This window comes from Diabrotica undecimpunctata, chromosome 2 (genome assembly GCF_040954645.1).
Source record: "Diabrotica undecimpunctata isolate CICGRU chromosome 2, icDiaUnde3, whole genome shotgun sequence".
Lineage (NCBI taxonomy): Eukaryota > Metazoa > Arthropoda > Insecta > Coleoptera > Chrysomelidae > Diabrotica > Diabrotica undecimpunctata.
Window position 1 is genome coordinate 14413732 of NC_092804.1, and position 22876 is coordinate 14436607.

Sequence of the window (22876 nt, forward strand, 5' to 3'; positions counted from 1 at the left end):
TAGCCTCTTTCATACTAACATAGATTGAATCACATATATGGCACGTATCGGATTTAGGCGATTGATTTAGGTGACTTGATTTTGCGATAGACATTCAATTTTATAAACTTCATAGCACTTCTCTATTGTATAGTCCATTGTCATAAAATACGTATTACAGTTGTAATTTCGGGAATAGTGACTCTCATATTTTGGGAGTCTTTCAATAAATTCTTTAAGAAATAGGATGTCCTCATTAGAAAATTTTTTTTTGTGATTTACATGACGTCCTCTTCCATCCATTTTCGGCGTTAGTAAACCTTGTTTGATGTTTTTAGCAATATTCTCGACTCTACCCCTATTATGTTGTAGTCCATGAATATTTAGAAATGCTTTCTTACAAATTTGATACCTCGTGTTGCCCGTAGTTGTTATTAAATAATCGACAGTGTGACTCATTCGGGAAGGCGACTCCTTTGGTTTGGTACTGCGGGCCTTTGTCTTAATCTGTATGCATCCAAATAAATACTCATTTTGGGTATTAACATTATTTATCTCCCAAAACTTCTGAAAAATACTTTTCCTTTCGTCTGCTGATACTACCTCAAAACATTTTCTTTTGCACAAACAATCTTCTCCCATCGATTTTTGTGGTATAACGTTTCCCTTTCCTCTTTTACAAGTATATGATTGACCACTGTTCCGTTTGTTTTGTTGTCGCTGATCAATATTACATCCTCGTTTCCTCTTTCTTAAGAAGTTTCTGCAAAAGAAATTGTACATTTGTACAAACAGAACATTTTTAAGCGCAAGAAAATTTCGGGCCAATGCATTATAAATGCATTCATTTTTTCGAATCCTGAGAAAACTAATAAGTATTTTTGATAATTTAAACATTAATGAAAGATTACAGTATTACCGAGGGTCAAAAGTCCCTTAGAATAAGCGAAAAGTTTCTTCTGACTCAGATATTTAAAATTAAAATTCACACTAAATTTTCTCTTCTTTTTCACTCACGTAACTTATTAAAATACACATTGTAGAAGTTTTCAAGGACTTTCGACCCTCGCTCTTAATGTAGTCTTTCATTCTGGGTTTAAGTTTTTCAAAAATACTTATTAGTTTTGTGAATATTCGAAAAAAATTAATGCATTTAAAAAGCATTAAATTGATGAAAACAATGGTAACTACTTGTGAATTGGTTATATTCGTTAGTCACGTCATTATACGTAAAAAATGGTATCTACACAATTACCATTATTTTCAAGCTAAATCAAGTTGGAGACAGATATTCAACAACTTACCTTTTTCTTGCCAATATCTTCGTTAAAACTGTAGTCTGGATCTTTATCGCTATCATCGCATTCTAAACTACCATTTGTGTCACATATTTCTTGCAAATTTCGCTTATTTTGTTCACACAAAGACGTAAACAACTTATTGTTCGCCGCCATGATGACAAATACCATTATATTCGTCACGACGACTGTCAGTTACCAGGATGTTAGGGTGCTACTGTAGCGTCATCTATTAAGATATCGATAAATCTTCACAAGGAATCTGTTTCTAGCTACATTTACCATTATTTCCATATAAAAAGTCGATTTCGCCAAAAATGTTAGATACCATTATCTTCACCCGAGCCCTTCAATTATTTATAAGGCAAGTTTTATCCTTCTGTGTATCAAATCAATTTTGTACAAAACAATATTTTACTTATCTTAGCTAACATTGCTGATCAGGTTCCGGAAAAATCATTTTTTTTATGCTCGTGTTGGATAGATTATGAGAAAGTTTTCGACAAGAGACAACACGCTACGCTAATTAAAATTCTACAAAAAACTGGAGTCGATAATCGAGACATACGATAATAAAAATTTGATTTGTATTTAACAGCGTAGGCGCAATGTTGTCCCTGAAAACTTCTATAATGTTTATTTTAATAAGTTACAGGGGTGAAAAAAAGAGAAATTTTAGTGTGATTTTTAATTTTAAATATCTCATTCAAAAAAACTTTTTGTTTATTCTAAGGGACTTTCGGCCCTCGGTAATAATGTAATCTTTCATTCTGCGTTTAAATTTTTCAAAAATATTTGTTAGTTTTCTCAGGATTCCTAAAAAATTAATGCATTTAAAAAGCATTGGCCCGAAACTTTGCGCCTTCGCTCTTAAAGCTGACTAAAAGACGTGATATAAATATTACATTGGGAGATTTAAACGCTAAAGTGGGGAATTGTGTGGGGCGATATGGATTCGGGGAGAGAAATGAACGTGGAGTTCGGCTGATTGGTTTCTGTTCGATGATCTGGATAAAAAGTATGATTCAATTTACACAAAAAAAATCAAAGAAATGACAGGATCTAGAAAAAGCACAAGAACAAATATCCTTAAAAATGATAAAGGAGATATTATTACTGATATGAAGGAAATATTGTGTCACTGGACCAATTGCATCCAAAAGCTATTAAATGATGAAAGAAAAGAACTATCATTAGAAATCACAGAAGATACCAGACCACCAATATTACGGGAAGAAGTCATCTATGCCATCAAAAACACAAAAGAGAGCAAAGCTACTGGACCAAATGATGTGTCCATCGAATAGTAAACATGCATGTAAAAAGCAAAAAACAAATGTAAAATAGTAATTATACAAGTACGGAATGCCAAATAGAACATGGAGTGAGACAGGGATGCGCTCTGTCACCATTACTGTTTAATTTCTATTCTAACAAAATATTTAAGGAAGTTTTAGGAGATGAAGATGGCACTGTCGATGGCAATTATGTCATAATCTGTAAGACCTCGAGCATCTCGTGAATTGTGCCAGGGAAGTAGAAAAAAATGGTTTGAATATGAAATTCATATTTTGATGCAAACTTTCAGCTACACGAACAACCGATTGAAAAATAATTTTTTTAAGTCTTGGAAACTTATATCACCAAGGGTTGAGTTTACCGAAAGTACAAGCTGAATATTACCATTATCTTTTGTATTAATTTGTAATTGGACGATGGGGGCTTTGGTGAATGATATCGAAGGAATGCCATATCGACATCTCAGAAGCACTGTATTTAAATAATGATTAAAAGCAACAACATGATCTTGATTTTAATGAACAATGATAACAATAACAAAACATAAAAAAAACTCAGCTGTAACTTAACCTAAGTACGGAAATAACAAAGAAAACCTACTAAAAAATAACTTAATACTTTGTACTGCCTCCCCTATCCTCTATAACTGCATGTACACGTAGGCTCATGCTGTCTGTAAGGTTGCGAATATCATCTTGTTGGATGTTTTGCCATTCGTCTTCTAGAGCCAAGCGAAGTTCATTAATTGAGGCTGGTGCGACTTCTTGACCTCTAATATTTCTACCAAGCATAGTTGCTCTATTGGGTTCAGATCTGGCGAACACGCTGGCCAGTTCATTTTATTAATACCAACTTACTCTAAATATTGCGTGACGCCATACTCGTTCTCTTCCATTTGATGAGTGAAGACAGTATCTCGACTCCGTAAAAAGAACATTACTCCATTGTCCTAAATTCCAATGTAAATGTTCACTGGAAAATTGTAGTCTAGCCACTCTGTGCCGTGGAAGTAATTTGGGCCTAGTTGCTGGTCTGCAAATTTACAAACCTAATTCATGTAATCTTCGACGCACTGTAAATACACTTACATTATTGCCTCGAACCTCTTGAAGTTGATTTCCTGTTTGCACCGCTCTTAAAACGATCATCTAAAGCGGTAGTTTTGCGCTTCCTGCCACTTCCCGCTTTACGCTTGTTTGTTCCAGTTCGTATAAAACGTTCCATTACCCTTTGCATGGTAGAGCGATGAGAATGTAGTACGGCAGAGCAACGGCTTTCGCACAATCTTCGACACTAAGAACCATGATCAATTATCGGTAAACAAAATGTAAGTGCCAATACGACATAATTATAATAGTCACCAAAGCCACCTCGTCGTATTACAAAATAGCTCCAAAATAATCATAATTAAAAAAATCCTAAATTGTGGGTGGCAAATTCATTTGGCTCTAAAAAATGAACCAAGGCATATTTTGACATGAAACAAAAACACAATGCTTAGGAGACATGGTTGCAACCGAAAAATAAGGTGTTACGAAAATTTGCAAACGGAATTATTCCACAGGATGTTTCAAATTTAGGATAATAAAACCACGTTTTAATTAACCCCGTACAATAAGTCGAATATAAAATTTTATCAAAAAACTGACTATACCGAATTAAAATTTATAAATTTATACACAGTGTGCTAAAAAATTCATCAAAATAGGGCTAAAAATAAAAAAATTAAAATACTTTGAATTTGAAGAAAAATTTTCTCCGTTGCGTTTTTTGCATCTGAATGTAGAAACATGGAGAACTTAGATATTATCGGAACACAGTGATTTTCGTCTTTAGCAAATTATAAATAAAAATTAATAAAAGTCAAGCAATATGTCAAAGCTAAAGACAATTCCAAGCAATTCAAACATTAGGCATGCTAGAGTTGTTTTTATTACTGTTTATTTTTTGTTATTAAATAACCAATATTTATACAATTATAATTAAAATAGTTTTTTCTGAGATGTCACTTTCTAAGGTTAATTATTATGTACAATGTTAAAAGAAAATATAGTAGATACAGTCATGCATTTTAAAGTTATTAGAAAAGAAATCAAATATTTATTTAAATTTCAGATAAATACACCGTTTATTTCGTTGCAAGTTGAAAGCGATTAAAAAGTTTTTATTTGATTTCTATTTTACTCTATTTGCTGTTAACTAATCAAATATTTTTTTTGATTAAGTACGAGGACTGATCATTAAGTTCCAGGACTTTTGAATTGCGCGCTAAAATTGCAATGTGGTTGGCAGCATTTTTTAGCGTTATTTAACTCAATATCTGCTATTTTTGCCAAAACACAATTACAGCTGCTTTTGTAGAACGAATTTTTGCGCGAAACAATCTCTCGTTATATCGCAAGACGAGTTTATATGAAAAGCAACCTGTTTAGTTCAAACTGAGTAAAACTATTACCAAAACTTTTCAAATGTTGCAAGTCGCGCTTGGTGATACATTTTTCAACTGGTCATAGTTTAAGTGTATATATTTTTCTTCTATTTTCATAATGGCGAATTGCCAGTTTTTCTTTGACTTGAATTTCGTGCTTTGACATTCAGAGCACTGGGCACAATCACATTGTGTCAACACCCGCTGGTGCCATCGCAATGCTTTGTTTTAATTAGACAGTCGGATTCCCCTAGGCCGTGTCAGTTCTGAGCTGACCGTTGAATGGCGCCCGAAGAGGACATCCAAAGCGGAATCTTCATCAATTCAGTTATCATTCCATCTTTTCCGTGAACATGTGCTTCTTCTCTGTTCTCTGCCATTCGACTGATATGGCTGTTAATTCTCGTTTTCTCCATTGCGCCCATATATTAATGTTGTTTATTTTGCCTAGGTCTCTCATTTCTTTTGCTGTTGTTTCCGTTTTCAAGTTTCTCCATATTGTGTCGTGAAGGGATCCCGCTGCTCTGTTTAATTGTGCCACTTATTCACTTACTTCTTCTTCAAGGTTATTGCCGCTCGATAAGTTTTTTGTTCTATCATTTGCTTTTCAACCTCAAGTTTGCACCGTACCGGTTCCTTTGATCTTACTAAGCTTTTCGCTTTATGACAAATGATGTTATTTACAGGTACATATCAGATGAAAAAATTATTCTTTGTACATATCAAAAGCTTTAAAAAGCAGAGAAGCGAAACAGTTTTGTATGGTGTTTTGAATGAAGTTCAGTAATTATTACTATAATTATTACAAACAATGGGGCGAGTAGAAGCTACCGAAACAAATATAGGTTTTTATACAAACTTAACGCAAATAAAATGTGCACGTGGATTCCTCCTAGATTTAGGATACATGCCATTCTAATCGAATTAAGGGCCAAAAATTGTACAATTCGCTCTTAATTCGATGATTTGATTCCCATCTGTTTTATCAAAGGGCACAGAAGGACAAGAAGTACATTTTTGATATAGCCCATTTATGGCTCTGATACAAGTGACAGCTATTTTTTATATTGGCAAACACTACTTCTTGTGAATTTGATCATATATTGTTTGTTTTATACAAATCGGTTGTCTATTTCTCCTTTGTCCCATTTTGGTCGTTCCAAGCACTTAATATCTTTGTATTGTTCTCTTTACGTGTTCTTGTTTCGTTCTTAGTTAGTTTTCTCTTTGCCTTTTTTTGATAGTTATATTATTGACTAAGGAATATTATGTTCAAGAAATGGGTAAACATTTTGCACATATTCTTAACCAGTTATTCAAACAAATAGAAAATAAATCTCTAAGCGATTTTTTGTACTCGTCTGATTTAGCCCACTATGAATTTAATATAGTCACAAATTTTAAGAAACCTATGGCTAAAATCGGGTATATATTTCAAATATTAAATTTACATCGTAAAGCATGAAATTTAATTTTGACGGCCTTTGTGTCGGTAGCTTCTAATGGTTTTTGGTAAATAGAAATAGGTTTCCCCATCCACATTAAGTTACCAGGCATTAAGTACTGCATGTTGATAGCCTCCTCGCGTTCCCGCTCCCCTCGCAGGCACATGGCTGCTCCGGAGAACAAAATGGCCGCCACCAGCGACCACCCTACACCAACCCATGCTACCATGTAGCTCCACTCGTAGTTGACTCGGGTGTTGTCGCGCAATACCTAGAATTTGAAAAAAAGATATATTTTAAAACCAACCTGGCATTAGGTACTGAATATTGTTGAGGTCTTCTTTCTCTTTCTCGTTACCCATGCAGCACGAGGCGAAGAAGAAGAGCAGTGAAGCGCCTAAGGAGCTGAAGACTCCGAGCCAGCTCAGGATGAAACTCCATTCGTAACTCACTTCCGTGTTTTCTTGAAGTATCTGTATTTGAAAAGTAAAACAAAAATTGATGGGGCAGGGATATTATCTATTTAAAGCAACATCTACGTATCAAATAAAATATCGAAAGCAATTTGAAGTGCGTGATGCCTAAATAAACTATTGAGACACTATCGTTTTTACGTGTTTAGATTTATCCAGAATATATACTTCGAAAATCGTTTCTCTAATTGAGGAGATAACACATGCAAACAGCCAAAAATCAAAGTTGAGTTATATGTGCCAATGCATTGTTCTGTTGTAGCCGAAGTGGTTTATTTTATCCGATTCATGCAAAAAAAAATATTTGCAATGGTAAACGCATGTTAAAAACCACCTTTACATGCAAAACAACTTATTTCTACTATGTGTTCCACGCAAACCAGCTTATTTCCAACCAACCAAAAGGAGCTCTGCAACTGCCACTCAGCTGACCTAATGAGTCTTACAAATTTGAGGTTCAGTGAGGGTTTATTGTCAAAGTATTTAAAAACAATTAGTAATTACGTTATTATTCAAGTGTTAGTGAAGGAGAGTTACAGAAGGAAAAAGAAAAAGTGAACAAAATAGTAGATATGTAGCTCCTGAAAGAGCCCTAGTTTTTGTACCGTTTAAGCACAATAATAAACGTTTTACGTGCGTGAAAACAAACAACATCAAAGCTTTCAAAGAAGAGTTTTATAAAGTTCCAGACACGAAAAGACAAGACAATATAATTGCCAGAATTAACAAAAAGAAAAACTTGGACCTGAGCGAAAGTTCTCAATACAATACTTTTTTCCAACTGTCTCTGGTGCTAAAACTTCAATATATTTAAAGTTTTTTTACCCTGTAATTGGTATTGGAGAAACTACAATAAAAACATAGCCAAAACAGTGCATTTTGGGTTTGCTATTGAAGGTAAAAGAGGAGGTGACTCTACCAAAAATAAGAACTATCTGAAGAAGGAAAGTGTTGGAGTACATCTGAGTAGTGAGTTAAATATTAGTAAACTAAATAAAATATTAACATAGGTTTTAAATCACCTGCCTCCGATACTTGCAATATGTGTTACCTTCTCGAAGAACAAATTAAAATTGCACCAGCACAGTCTGCTGAAAAGGCGCAGCTAATGGTTGAAAAGCGGATTCATTCAAGAAGAGCAAAGGCGTTTTATGAGTACATGGAAATTGATGTTTCTCATTCTGTTAGCCTTTGCTTTGATCTTCAACAAATTCAGCCACGAGCGAAAAGTCAAATTCCAGAAGCTTATTACGCGAGACTAAAAGACTCAAGATGGGCCCAGAAAACTAACCGACTCGCGCCCAAGAGAAGACAAACGCAGCAGAGGACGACCACCAACACGCTGGATGGACGACATTAAACGAATATCCAAGAAATGGCAACTAGACTCACAGAATTGTGAAGAGGGGCGAAAAATGGGAGAGACTTATGTACAGCAGTGGACAGAAGAGGTTGCATGTTGATATATATATATATATATATATATATATATATATATATATATATATATATATATATATATATATAAGTAAAAAGTAATGGCATGTCTCGCAAAACAAAAAACCAAAAATGGTATATCGATGGAAGGCAACCGTATATACGTATTTCTGATTATTGGTCGTCTTCAGTACGGTGCAACCAAGTTAGAAAAGGAGCATATTAATTTGGGAAAGGATCACTACAGGAGCAATGCAACCAATTTATGGCATTAGAGTTAGAAGACGCTGATGGTTTCCAGGGCAACAACTAACACCAACCACGGAGGAAGCTACAGCTACCTGGAGTATATATATATATATATATATATATATATATATATATATATATATATATATATATATATATATATGTCGGAAATATATCGGAAAAAATATCGTTGTATATATCGGAAAAGGATTACGACCGTCGAATTCACTTTTATATCACTTTTATACTGTTTTACATAAAATTTCGAATGGTTACTCTCTATATTCGCCACTACCTCTAATCTTAATGGTTCATGTAAAACAATAGATACATTATTTTAAGGTTAAAATATGCTAATGCGTAAAATAACTTAGTGTATGCAAAAATTATCTGACAATTTACACTTAAAACTTTCACTTAAAAAAAGTTGTGATTAGAATTATGTGGGCAAGGTTGCGAAACAATGGAAAATTAAATCTTGAGGCCAATATGTAGAAAAATATGGTGTTGTCTAACAACTTTTATGGCATCCTGACTGAAATAAACGTAAAAACTATTGAGTTTTAAGATGAGTGTTATTTAATATACTCCTACGATAGTGTTTTTGTTATATCTTTGACACAGATGGTAAAAACCCAGATAGACAGAACAGTAGCGCACCTAGAATTTTCCTGTGAGAGATGAGTTTTGATTGGGCACTGAAATTTTTTTTATGCAATTTTTTATGCTACCTCCATTTTGAGGCCTTAACATTTGTGAGTAACTGTGTCGGAATAGTGTACTGGGAGGGGGGGGGGGTTTAATCCCCCAAAACCCCTCTGGGTGCTCTACTGAGACAGAATATAAAAAGTTAAACCCAGTTATAAGAATAAAAAAACCCAGATTTTTCATTCTATTACGTAATTTTAACAAAAAAAGGGTAATTTTAAGACTCTTCAACCATTAGTCAACAGTAAAAATCATTATAAGTTATATTTAAACCAATATGTTATGAAACTTGCATTTAAAATATAAAATGAGTGTGTGCTAAATCAATTTGTCTTCAGATTTTCCGGATTTAAAATTGTTTAAAAAAATTATTAATTCACAAATTTTCACAATTTTCCCAAAAGTATGCCCGTCAGAGTCTTAACCCTTAAGTACCATGGCGGGGTCAAAATTGACCCCCCGCGTTTTTAATGCCATGTTTCGCTACCGAAACATAGATTGAGCATTGCGCGCTTTCTGCTAATCTTCGACCGGTAGGTGATTTATCGATCTACGAAAATTCCGTTAGTTTATCTGTTACTACTGCAGAGTTAGCCACGCATAGGGTCAATTTTGAACCGCTTATGGTATAAGTGTTTCTAGTGCAATTAACGAGTAATTTGAAATGGCGTGGTGTAGTCGCATTAAACGTCCTCTGACACAGAAAGAACTTGAAGGGGAGGGACAAAAAATTATGGACAATGGACTAGATAGTGACAGTGAGTTTTTAGACCAGGCTAGTGAACACAGTGATCACGAAACAGACAGTGAAGAGGAATGGGACGATGATGACGAAAAAAATTGGCAAATTAATAATTCCGAAACTGGTAGTGAATATTCGGGTGAAGAAAGTGATATAGCTGACTCAAGGGATGTGTTTTACGGCAAAAATAGGTACAAGTGGTCTAAAACTTCTCCCACCTTTTCTCGTATACGTAAGCATAATTTAATTAGTCATTTACCTGGTGTTATTGGAAAAGCTCGAGCTAGTATGCCAGAGAAACCAGTTGATGCTTGGGAATGTATTATTAGCCACGATATATTGCAAGAAATTCTTGAGAAAACCAATGAACGAATAACTAATATGGCTTCTAAATATAATTTACACAATTTATCGTGTCAATATACCAATCATCTTGACATAATGACGTACTGGCCGTGATATATTTCGAGCAACCATGTCACTAAACCGATTTTATTTTTTGCTTGGAAGCCTTTGTTTTGACGACCCAGCTACTAGACAAGAACGTATTGCGCACGGAGATAAACTGGCAGCTATATCCAATATTTTTAATATGTTTATAATTAATTGCCAGTCCAATTATAGCTGTGGGGAATATCTCACAATAGATGAAATGCTTATTGCATTTAGAGGAAGGTGCCAATTCAGGATGTATCTCAAAAATAAGCCAGACAAATACGGTCTGAAAATGCAGTGTTTAGTAGACTCTAAGACACATTATTCGCTAAATGGTTTTATATATACTGGAAAAGATACACGCAGAGCAAATCCAAAAAAGTTATCCATCCCCACTCTAGATGTTTTGACACTTATTCCACCAATTTCTGGTACAAATAGAAACATAACAGCAGATAATTGGTTTTCGTCCATTGAGCTCATAAAAGAACTGAAAAGCCATAAAATTTCATATGTTGGAACTCCAAAAAGAAATAAAAGAGAGGTTCCTGCTGAATTTCAACCCCAAAAAAACAGACCACCTAATTCTGCCTTATTTGGTTTTACTGGAAGCGAGAGCCTTGTATCTTTTGTTTCTAAGAAAAATCGTGCAGTGTTGTTAGTGTCAACTATGCATCATTCCAACACAATGGTTAATGGAAAGCCAGAGATTATAAATTTTTACAACGAGACAGGATGTGGGGTGGATTCATTGGATAAGAAATGTGCATGCTATAAAACTGGCAGAAGAACTCGTAGATGGCCTCAAGTAATATGATTTCGCATTTTGGACATTGCAGGATTAAATGCTAACGTAATTTTTAATGGAGTTCAGCAAAATCAAATAATGGAAAGAAGATTGTTTCTAACCACTTTAGGTCAAGAACTTATTAAGGCCCATTTAACTCGTAGAGCTCAGCAAACTTGTTTACCGAGAGAAATTCGTAGTGCCATTTTTAAAGTTTCCGGACTTCAGGAACCAATGCCTGCCGCAAATCCAGAGCCACAACGACGAAAAAAGAGGGGAAGGTGTAAAATATGTCCATATTCCAAAAACCAAAAGAAAGAAAGCTCATCGTGCTATAAATGTCGAGATTTTATTTGCAAAAATCATTCCCGCATACAGACGTTATGCATAAGCTGTGTTAAGGTAAAATCAGGCTTGTCATTTTTGAGATACGAAATCTAAATCGATTTTTTTTATTTTAGGTAGGAGCTATGATACCTAGATTTCACCATTGGATATAAAAAAACTGCACATTGTTATTATTTTTCTTATAATTCTAGAAAGTGCATAGCTATGTTAATTTGACTGAATACAAAAGTTTTTTTTAAATAAAGTTATATCTAATTAACCAAATTCGTTTATTTTTATATAAATATAAAAGTAGCTGTAAACAAAATAATTTAAAATAAAACAAGTTAAAAAAAGAATATTTTTTGATACAAAAAACAATGGGGGGTCAAATTTGACCCTGCCATGGTACAAATGTTACTATTTTTGGCCATGGTAGGGTTTGGCCATGGGTTAAAAGAGATTCAAAAATAATTGGCTATTGTTAATAAGGATTAGCTAGTGTTATATTTCCTCAATACCGATAGGCACAAGTAAAAGTCTTATATTCACAGCATTTTTAGTGGCAGACTATTAAAATGCATACTTTGTTTGATCCGACCGTGCTATAAATTTCCCTATAATTTTGATTTATTACTACGACTCGATTGCGAAAAGATTATAACAATGCTATAAATAAAATATATTCAATCAATTATATTAAAGCTGATGATGTATTGAAAATAAAGAAAGAAGTCAAGTATTTCCTGGTAAAAAGTATTAGTTTAGGCATGTAAATAAAAAATTGTTGTCCTACAGTGAAAAAATAAAAAAGTAATAAAAATATTATGATATTTATTAAAATTATCACTCAAAAAATGGTCATTTATTTGTGCAAGTAAGATTTTAGAATGAGCTATTCTTATACCTAGCGTGGATAAGATCCATGTGCGTATTATCTACGTAGCAATCGTTAAGCTTGAGAACCACACGGCTCTATGACAATGACTGGGTTAGGCATCTCCTATATTTCTCATCTATGACGCCTGATATATGTTTCGTTAGCGTAAGTAGAACCAGGTGTAATACTCTCACAACTTTAACAACGCCGCGTAAATGCTTTGGGAAATTGCTATGAACTGCCTAATTGTTACTCGGCTCATCATTTCTTCAGAATTATTTAATTGTCAATTAACACCACAGCAACTGTACTGCTTGAAGACCGGTAAACAACGCAAAACATATCCACCAAAAAAAGTAAAAAATTCTCTAGAATATCGATAGTTTCTCAATAGTTTGTTTGTATTAAGTGCAAATACCAAGAAAAATATACTTACAGTATTCCACTGTTGGTAAAATTCTTCACCTACTTGTTTTTCTTTTTCGTAATATTCCACTCCGTGCCATAGACCCATAGCACCAGCACTTAACAGACCTGAAAAAAATTACCAGTAAATTAATATCGGGAACACTATACAAATATCAGTAAAATCAATAAAAAAAACTTAATTCAAGTATCTCAGTAAATAAAGCCTTATTCGAAAAGAAATCAAACAAGATGTAATTTATTTATTTAGGCTATGCCAGTCCCAAGCCTGGTGCCTCATCATCAAGAGATGAGGAAGTAGGAGGGATAGAAGAGTAAGACCTTTATAAAAACTAGGGCTCATCTGGCCCGGATGATATCAATCTGTGAGGTTTCCTGCCTAGGATACAGGCGAAGATGCTGACTTGGAGTTTGGCATTGGATCATCATCCTGGAAGAAAACCTTGATCAACAATAACCTGGTTCTCCTGATTTGGTTGGAGGCGATGGGTCTACAGCTCATCACTTATGAAAAATCACAATCGAAGAATTTCTCAATAAAGCCTCGGATAAGGACTGTCAAAAAAGTTGACGAAAACTAGCGATGAAAAAGACTTTGCAAATTGGATCACGGAATATTCAAGGGTTATGCCTACAGGAAATGGCTAGGTACACAAAACATGCAGGTTGAATAATCTACAATGACAAGAAGAGGAGTGTAAAAAAGAGATAAGAAGAGCAAAAAAATTGGCAAGAGAGATGCCAAGAAATCAACTTAGAAGTAGGTAATACCGGAGACCGTTGTACCTTGACCATGGTGTACCTGGCGCCATAGTCAATATCCGATTAGTGCCGCTAAGGACCGAGTAATCGTCGTACCTAGGTAGCCATGCTACTGGCTGTTATATGGCCATTCGCCGGATTTGTCGGAAGGGGTGATAAATTTATTGTTTTTGTGAGCAAAAGTAAAGATTTTCAAGCATTGTTAAGTGTGGGTGTATTGTGTAAAATAGTATTAATATTAATCAATAGCAAATTGAGTAGTAGTTTGTCTCTTGGTAAGTGAAAAGAGCAGAATATCTTTATCATTTAGTGAAAGGTTTGGCATGGGTAGCCATTTTTTTATTTTTGCATACACGTGTACCTTGTACCTTAGACCGGCTCAGGGTACAATTACAGGGTACAATTTGCAGCGAATTTTGTTTGTTAACTTCATCATGCCACGAAGCAAAACAGGTATCAAAAGGAAACCAATAAATGCTGATGCATTGCAAAACGCAATCGAAGCTATAAATAATGAAGAACCCGACAACAGAATGACGTTTCGAATGGCGGAAAAAGTATTCAGAGTGAGCAGGTCTACAATAACTAGACACTTAAAGAAATACAAGAAAAGTGGGGCCGTTAAATTTGAATATTCTGTAAACTATGCGTCAAAAAAAAGTGTCAAAATTTTGGTTTTCAATTTTACAAAGGTTAATCAAAAAAATACCCGGAAACATGGCTTGATGAAGAAATGACTGGAGAAAAATGGACGCGAGCATTTTTAAAAAGAGATTCTGGCAAGATTTCGATTCGAAAGCCAGAAGCCACAAGTCTTAGCCATGCCACGAGCTTCAATGGCCACAATGTGCACTGGTTTTTTTTTTTCAGAACATAAGAGAAATTCATAAGCGTTTTGGACCAATTCCACCGGAACGGATTTGGAAAACTGACGAAACAGGAACGAGCACTGTCCAAAATCATTCAAAAATAATCGGACCTAAGGGGATGACACAAATCGGTAGTGCAACGTCCGCTGAAAGAGGGCAGCTGGTAACGGCGATAGCAGCAGTTAATGAAATAGGAACGCAGTTCTACGGTTGTTGGTTTTTCCTCAGTGCATTACAAGGACAGAATGGTTTTTGTAGGGCCTCCCGGCTAATGCATGGAAGGTTATCAAGGGAATGCGAAAACAACATAAAGACACTGCAGGAATGAACCTGATTCCAATGGGAGAGTGGAGATCCTATTGCGGAAATCGCTTAAGAGAAAATAGAAGAGAATTCCTTTGAAAACCGTTCGGCGGAAACAGTATTTATCAGGAATTCTATATAAATAAAGGCTTAAGACAGTTTCTGATAACACAGTTGATAACCTACGGCTGCTAAGATATCAAATTATATACCTATTGTTAATTAGAGAATATTTTTGTATGAGCTGCTCATAAGGTATTTTCTAATTGATTTTTCTCTTATATGTATTCAAACATTCTCGCAATGGTTAAAATATGCTACCGTATAATTTACATCGTTAACTGTTTTAACTAAGGTAACGAGATTACGAACTTCTTTCATCATATCAATGATTCATCGCTTTTCGATTGTTAGTTACAATCAATATTAGTGAATATTCGTAACTAACAAGTAATATTATTTAGACCGGAGCCGAGATTTGTATTTCACAGTTCCACTCCTTTTACGGCACATGCAAAGTCGTCTAACCCATAATTACTGTAAAAACTAATTATAATGCGATGAAACCTTTCCGTAATTTTTTTACTTACTCAATAAACATCAGTGGCGGAGTTTTACGGCAGTATAGTGTGACTATCTAGGTATATTTGGAATAAATCATATTGGATTGCCAGTTGCCAGTTTATATTTAAAAATAGAATACTCCAAATATTAGTTTATTTACAGGAGTGGCCAACCTTTCTTGACAGCATGCCACTATCTGTTTTTAAAAAGGTATTCGGGCCATCAAAAATTGTTTATCAAAAAAATGCAGAAATAGGTGAAATTTGTACGAAATAATTCAAATTATACGTACATACAATGAAATACATATTATCCATAAAAAATAATAAGATTAATAGACGCATGGGACATTTTTAGGGGGTCATTTGAGATGAATCACATATAAATTAATACTACAAAATGTAATAGTCACAGACGTGACAGCAAAACTACTTCAAAGCAAAAATTAATGTGACATAGAAAGGGAGTGGGGAATAATAGAAAAAGCTATGAAAGAAGCAGTAGGAAATATAAGCAGGGGAAGCTAGATAGATGGTAAGAGCATTTCAGAGAGCTGCTTAATGAAGAACCAGATGGAAATAATTAGCAGCGAGTGAAAATGGCAGGGGAAGTCAACGACACGGCGGAAACAATGGAGACTCCCACCGTGGAAGAAATAAGATAAATCATTCAAGTGCAGGCAACAATGGTATTCCTGCAGAACTATTCAAGCATGGAAGAAACGCGAATATGTAGTCTGCGACGAAAATCTGGGAGCGAGAGATCTTCTGGATGTTACATTTAAGGTATTCGCCAGAGTCATAAGAAGTAAACTGAAAAGGTACTTAAACGAACAGGTTTGTGAATACCAGGGAGGATTCAAAAAGGGCAGATCTACCATAGATCAAATATTCGTGTTAAACATTATTCAAAGCAGTACGTACGAGCAACAGTTAAAGCTAAACCTCCTCTTTATATATTTCAAACAAGCTTACGATTCTGTGATAAGAAGGCATCTATACCACGCCCTAAGAGTACTTGGAATTCTGAAAAAGATGATCAGATTAGTAAAAATGACCTTAATGAGGACTGATAAGAGAGTAAGGATAGAAGGAAGTCTAACAGGAAAATTTGAAGTAAGAAGTGGACTAAAGCAGTGACATCCGCTGTCCACAATACTCTTCAATTTCTTGCTGGAGGCAATAAATTAGAGAAAGTGGAATACGAACGAAAGGTATGATTTATGGCAACAGAAGCTAGGTTCTGGCCTTTGCGGACGATGTAGTGTTAATGGCAAGAATTAAAGGGGAACTACTGAGGATTTTCAAACTCCTAAGTATATGGAAATGGGACAGACCGCATATGAAGACACATAACTGACGGCTACCACAAACAACGGGCGTAGAGAGTATTGCTTCAAAAAGGTGACGGATTTTGAGACGAAGGAAGACGGTTGGAGCTCTACAGAAACTACTAAGCGCAAAAAACATCCCCAGAGAGGCAAAATTGAGACTACACCGAACAGTGATCCAACCCACGGTCTCGTTCGAAACCGAAACATGGGTTATGAACAAAAATCAAGAAAATATGTTGAAAAATTTCCCAGGGGCTTGTAGTCTATAATTACAAGCCTAGTTATAATATAAGTACATGCCATTCAAAATCAATAGAGATGTACGACAAGTTGACTATTTATACACTGTATATTTCAGTTTAATCTTGGAGACAATATAACGAGAAAGTATCATCCACATTAAAGGTTAAATATATAATCACAGGCATCTTTGTGTAGCATATGCAGACGAACTCGTCTTAATCATAAGAAGAATCGCTAAATTAAAAGAAACTTTTACTTTATTAGACAGGAAGGCTAGGGAGTATGGATTAGAAATAAATGAGGAAAAAAGAAAATATATGGAGATGAGGGGAAATCCCAAAAAATTTAAGCCAGCTCTCTCAGATATTAAATCTAATAAAGATTTTCATTTCGAAACAAACTGTTGGACAAAGATGTGGTTAGATAGATGAAGCGAAAAACTCTTGGAAGAATACAGAAGTTTGAAAGAGGAAAATGCCTGACGAAAAAAATCAATACCGAATTGATGCAAATATATGGACAACCAAAAATAAGGATACTTGCTAAAATTCAAAGATTAAGATGGCTCGGTCAGATAACTAGAATGACAGAAGGAAAAATTCCCAAAGAATTAATAAACTCTGAGGCTGATTCAAAAAGAAAAAGAGGACGTTCCTGAAGAAAATAGATGGCTACACACGTCCCGACAAAACTACTAACTGTCTTGACCAACAGCCGACTTCTTCATATCCAACCTGTTTAGTCGAGACGTGACAACTTTTTTTGTCGGTCAACAAGCCTACCCACATCAACCGTCGGCCCTAACATTGTCGGTCACGACAGTTGGGTGATATAGTCGGGACGGCTGTAGGGGGTTTAACAGAAAATCTGAAATTGTTGAGAGTATAAGATTTTAAAAACCTAGAATAAGATAGGAAAAATGGAAGAAAACAACTATTTAAGCCTTAAGAAAAGAAAGCTTTAAAAGCTTGTTAAGAAGCATACAAATATGCTCAACTGCGCCTTGTCTGTCATGTCACATTGTTCATCCAAACTCAGTGAAAGATATTTGAAGTGTCATAGTCTGGCGATTATTTATGTTTTAACATTTCAACATATAATTAAACTATTTTTAATATGTTCTCTCCGTCGGAATATGTATTTTTCTTGCGTGCTAGCAACAGCGAAGCTTCATATGAAATTATCACCGTTGCTTCCATTCCATCACTTCTTTTTTGGTATAAAGATTGTTGGGCAGCTAAAAATTTTAATGTTTGGCGATGAATTCGGTTCGTTTAACGTTTGAAATTATTGATTTCCTACCTAAAAAACGCATGTTTTATAGGTAGGAGTTTTATAGGTGTTTAAGATGCCGTTTTTATGCAGGAAATGCGCGACCGCACGTTGCCAGGATCAGTATGCAATACTTGGACGAGGTTAGAATTACGAGGTTACCCTGGCCAGCTAGGTCTCCGGACCTGAATCCCATCAAACATCTCTGGGACGATTTAAAAAAACGTATTCAAACCCATACACTTCCTCCTAACAACGCACAGGAGCTTAAGGATCTGTTAGTAAGAGAGTGGAGTAACAGACCACAACATGTAATCCGGAGAAAAATTGAGAATATGCCCCGCCGTTTGCAAGAGGTTCTTAGAGCAAGGGGAAACAATACACGATATTAGTCATTGAAATTCCACTGATGTTTTCCCATGTTCTGTATTTTTCATTTTTTCTTTCGTATGTCTGTTTCAACAATTTGGTTTGTTTTCTGCTTTTTCAATAAAAACAATAAAAAAACCGTTTTTTTTTTTCTTTCAAAACAAACATTGATGACAAATAAAAAATACATTAGCCTAAAAAAAAGGTTATTACTGCACCAGATGCAAAAATATCCAAGAAACTTAAAATTTTCAAGGTGACCCGGATTTTATGATCGCGAGTGTATTTTTTTTTACGGTTGATTTGAATTAAAATGCAATCGAATGTTTTATCAGCAAATAACGTACAGATAAAATTGCAATTTTCTCTGAACGATTCTTTGAAAACTATTGATGAATCATGAATGCACAGATGAATTGGTGATTCATTGTCGAAAAAACATTTAAATGTTTGGTACTAGTGTAATAAGCCGGAACCGTGTCTATGGAGATGAAATTTATATCAATGAATTCTGCTTCACTTACTAATGATTGTGCAATAATTTTTATTCGTTGCAAAACGTTCTTTTTTATGTAATTTCCATTTAAAATATGCCCGATTTTTAAAAGCCACCGCCATTATTTACCATGAAACAACAAGAAATGACAGGAATGACAACTGTTTCTTATGGTCAACAAGGGTAATTTTAACCAGTGTTGCCATAGTTATTCAAAATTATGTTTTCTAATGAAAAATAAAAATTTACCTAAAACGTAAAGTTTATATTACGTACTTTTAACTGAAAATTATAACTTTTTTTACAAGGGTGAGGTTAGATTTGGTTACGTTACTTTACGTTTATTATCACGTTTTCTTATGAAAAATAAAAATTTTTATTTTTAATTATACAAAATTTTATTCTTATTACTGCTTTTTTACCAGCGTTAGGTTAGATTTGGTTACGTTGGTTTAGTTTTAATTTCATGTTTTCTTATGAAATATAAAAATTTTGATTTTTAATTATAACATTTTATTCTTATTACTGCTTTTTTTTTTACCAGTGTTAAGTTAAATTTGGTTGATGGTTAACGAGTACTTCTTTTGCACGTGGTTACTAAGATTGCATCCACCCATGGACGTATAAATCGTCCATGGCATCCACCTGTTTTAATTAAGGTAATTTTCATGAAATTTTTAGATCTTTTAAAGGTTAAAACTGGCAACAATGTCAAAAGTACATAAAATTTAACTTCTTGCGCATGGCCGCCATATTGTTTTGAAATATTAAAAATCTTGATTGTTTTAAACAATTTTACCCATTTTTTCATAATTAAACAGTAAAAAACAGTGATATTTAATATGTTTTAGTTACGTTTTTTTTATTAAGACATGTATATATACTTTTCCTTGCTTTTTATGTAAATTTTTTTGATTCATAGTACTTTTTTTGTTATTTTTTCTGTATTTTAGATTATTTGGGCACTTTTACTAGTTTAAAGCAAAGAAAACGTTAAAATTTAGTCCACATAAAGTCCACAAAAAATTTGGCATTTTTGAGGCGTTCCGGTTTACTAAATAATTACCAAATGTTTTGATTCTTCCTTTTGTTCTCTAAACGTTTAATAGTTTTCTGCCAACAATCCTTCATACAATAATATCCTTCGAAAAAACTCTATACGGCCGACCTTGACAAGAATTTACAGTAATAAGTTGAATTTTTGGTTCGTCGACCGAGGCTACAGTTGAATACAGTTGGTCAATTCTTTATTAGGAATTCAACGAAGGAAGACCGAGGACGTGAATGAATAATAATTAGCGCTATTGGCTTTCCTATCAATCAACTTCGATAGGCGAAAATGACTAGCGTAGTGTTTGTAATACTAGTGGTATTTGAACGTCAACGATGTGCGAAATAAGTAAATATACGGTTTCTTTATGTAACTAATTCAGTAATGTTGAGGAAAAAGTGAAACTACTGTGTCATTCAAAAGTTTCACATAGAATAAAATCGCCAAATAGTGGTTTAAAATAACTATGTATACACATAATAAAAAAAAACAATTGTATAAATCAATATAATTATAAACAGTTTATAGGTCAAGATTACAGAAAAACAAATCAAAAAAACAATAGACCTTATTAACCATAACTATTTTGATTTTATAAACAAAATGAAATCGCAGAGCAATTCTAGGAAAATATCATACTCAAAACATGTTTAACCTAACCTATCAGAATACTAGCATACAGTTGACATTAATATACTGGTAAGAGATAATAAAGACACTTTAACTCTGGGACATTCAGGGAGTTTAATGTAATGAACAAGCAAACCTGCTGGAAAAGCAACATTATGTGGAACCATTAACGCAACATCATGAAGAATTTTTTTTCATCCGTCCATTATGGGCAGGAATCGCTAACACATACTGGCATATCTTGAAAAATTCAGAGTGCTGTTCTGTCTGGCATGCGTTGTAAAGAAACATACCATTTTTCGTGAGTATTTTATCTTCGAGAACGGTACACTCCATCTTTCAAGATACTATATGCAGGTTTCATAAAAGTCATTAATTTCAGTTCTTAATTAAATTTCGTCGTGTTGCGTAATAATTTTACGCTTAAGAATGGATTTTACATTAAATGATAAGAACTGTTCCTCTTTTCTTTCTTTTCTTCGGGTCAAAGCCGTGAGAGCAGATTCCAATACAGCATTAACTTTTATAATACTTTTTGTATTTCGTTCAATATTTATAATTCCTTGCTGAAAAATATTGAATTGGCTATGGATAAACCATATGTATGCCTCACTTGAAGGATAAATGTTTGGAGCTTTTTCTCGCTTAAAAAGAAATCCTTTAGACAAATTCTTTTAGCCTCTCTGGTCGCACCGAATATATAGAAAAATAAGAGATGTGTTTATACCAAATAATATAGACGAATATGCGTATATGATATATTCTTTGTTAATACCTTCGATGTCACATCTTAATCTATCTTTTTTTTTTAGAGAGTGGGTCTGGAATCTTCAAAACACAACTCAGTCCAGGACGCCGCCTGACCGACCATAGTGCAGGATTCGTTCTTCGTACTCCCGGCGATAGTTCCCGAGGTACTTTAAAATGCCCTCTCGACGCCGAGTCTACGCCGAACGCATACCTGCTAAACCAGACCCTACTCTGTTATCCGGAAGCGGAATGACCGCTGTAAGGCCGGCATCACTTCCGAAACACTACCTTCATTCATTCATTCTACATTCATCCACATCCACACGTCCACACTCCATTCATCGGCAAGAAGGCTCCCTGTCTCGTTCCAGGTAGCGCGCAGAACATCGATCAGTTAGGGAAATGTGACAAGAAGCTCTTAAAACTGCAACTTTAGAAATATGGGCCAAAACTGTAAATAAATGTGAAAATGAATAGAAGAGTGGTGGATCCGGGAAAATAAAATTAGTGAAATTAATCCAGTGATTATAGATTTACATAATGATAGCGGTAGTGACCAATGCGTTCTTCATATTATCACATACGGAGCAGAAACTCTCAAGCTCACAAAAACAACAGCACTAAAAATGCGAGTGGTACAAAGGCGCATGGAAAGATCAATTCTCGGCTTGACAGAAAAAGACAAAATAAGGAATCAAGACTTAAGGAAAAGAACAGGTATCAGTGATGTCTTCGAACGTATAGCCAAGCTGAAATGGAATTGGGCAGGTCACATAGCGAGACTGAAAGACACAAGATGGACCAGAAAACTAATTGACTGGCGCCCACGAGAAGACAAACGCAGCAGAGGACGACCACCAACACTCTGGATGGACGACATTAGACGAATATCCAAGAAATGGCAACAAGAAGCACAGAACCGTGAAGAGTGGCGAAAAATGGGAGAGACATATGTCCAGCAGTGGACAGAAGAGAATGCATGATGATGATGATGATGAGCGGTAGTGAATTTAGTGACGATGATGATGATTTATAAATTTAGATGATCAGTAAGTATACTATTATAATGTTATTTACAAAATAATTGTACAACAGGTTAACGATTATATTTATACATTCATTATTAGCCAAATAAACAATTATATTTAAAATTCCATTTGACTGCAACAAACTTAAGTTTGGGAATATGACTCAAGTTTGGGAATATGACTCATACTTCGACGATGCGCAGTGAATCGTGTTTACTAGTGTTACCATGGAAACGACCAGTGTACTGCTTGCCAGTGTCGTAGTTTCAGAAGTACGTATCGCAGAAAGTGTT

At 34.6% G+C, this 22876-nt stretch overlaps 1 protein-coding gene across 2 annotated transcripts in view; it reads right to left on the reverse strand.

The window, feature by feature from the left end:
- The window catches only part of LOC140434227 (uncharacterized), a 144133-nt gene that overhangs the window by 4467 nt on the left and 116790 nt on the right, over positions 1-22876 (reverse strand). Inside the window, exons 5-6 of one of the 2 annotated variants that reach the window (XM_072522326.1) lie at positions 12924-13021; positions 6555-6720 (exon numbers count right to left, since the gene is read on the reverse strand). In XM_072522326.1, the coding sequence (XP_072378427.1) occupies positions 6555-6720; positions 12924-13021 (264 nt within the window). Of the gene's footprint in view, positions 1-6554; positions 6721-6756; positions 6923-12923; positions 13022-22876 lie in introns of both variants that reach the window. The other variant, XM_072522325.1, reaches the window with a different exon arrangement.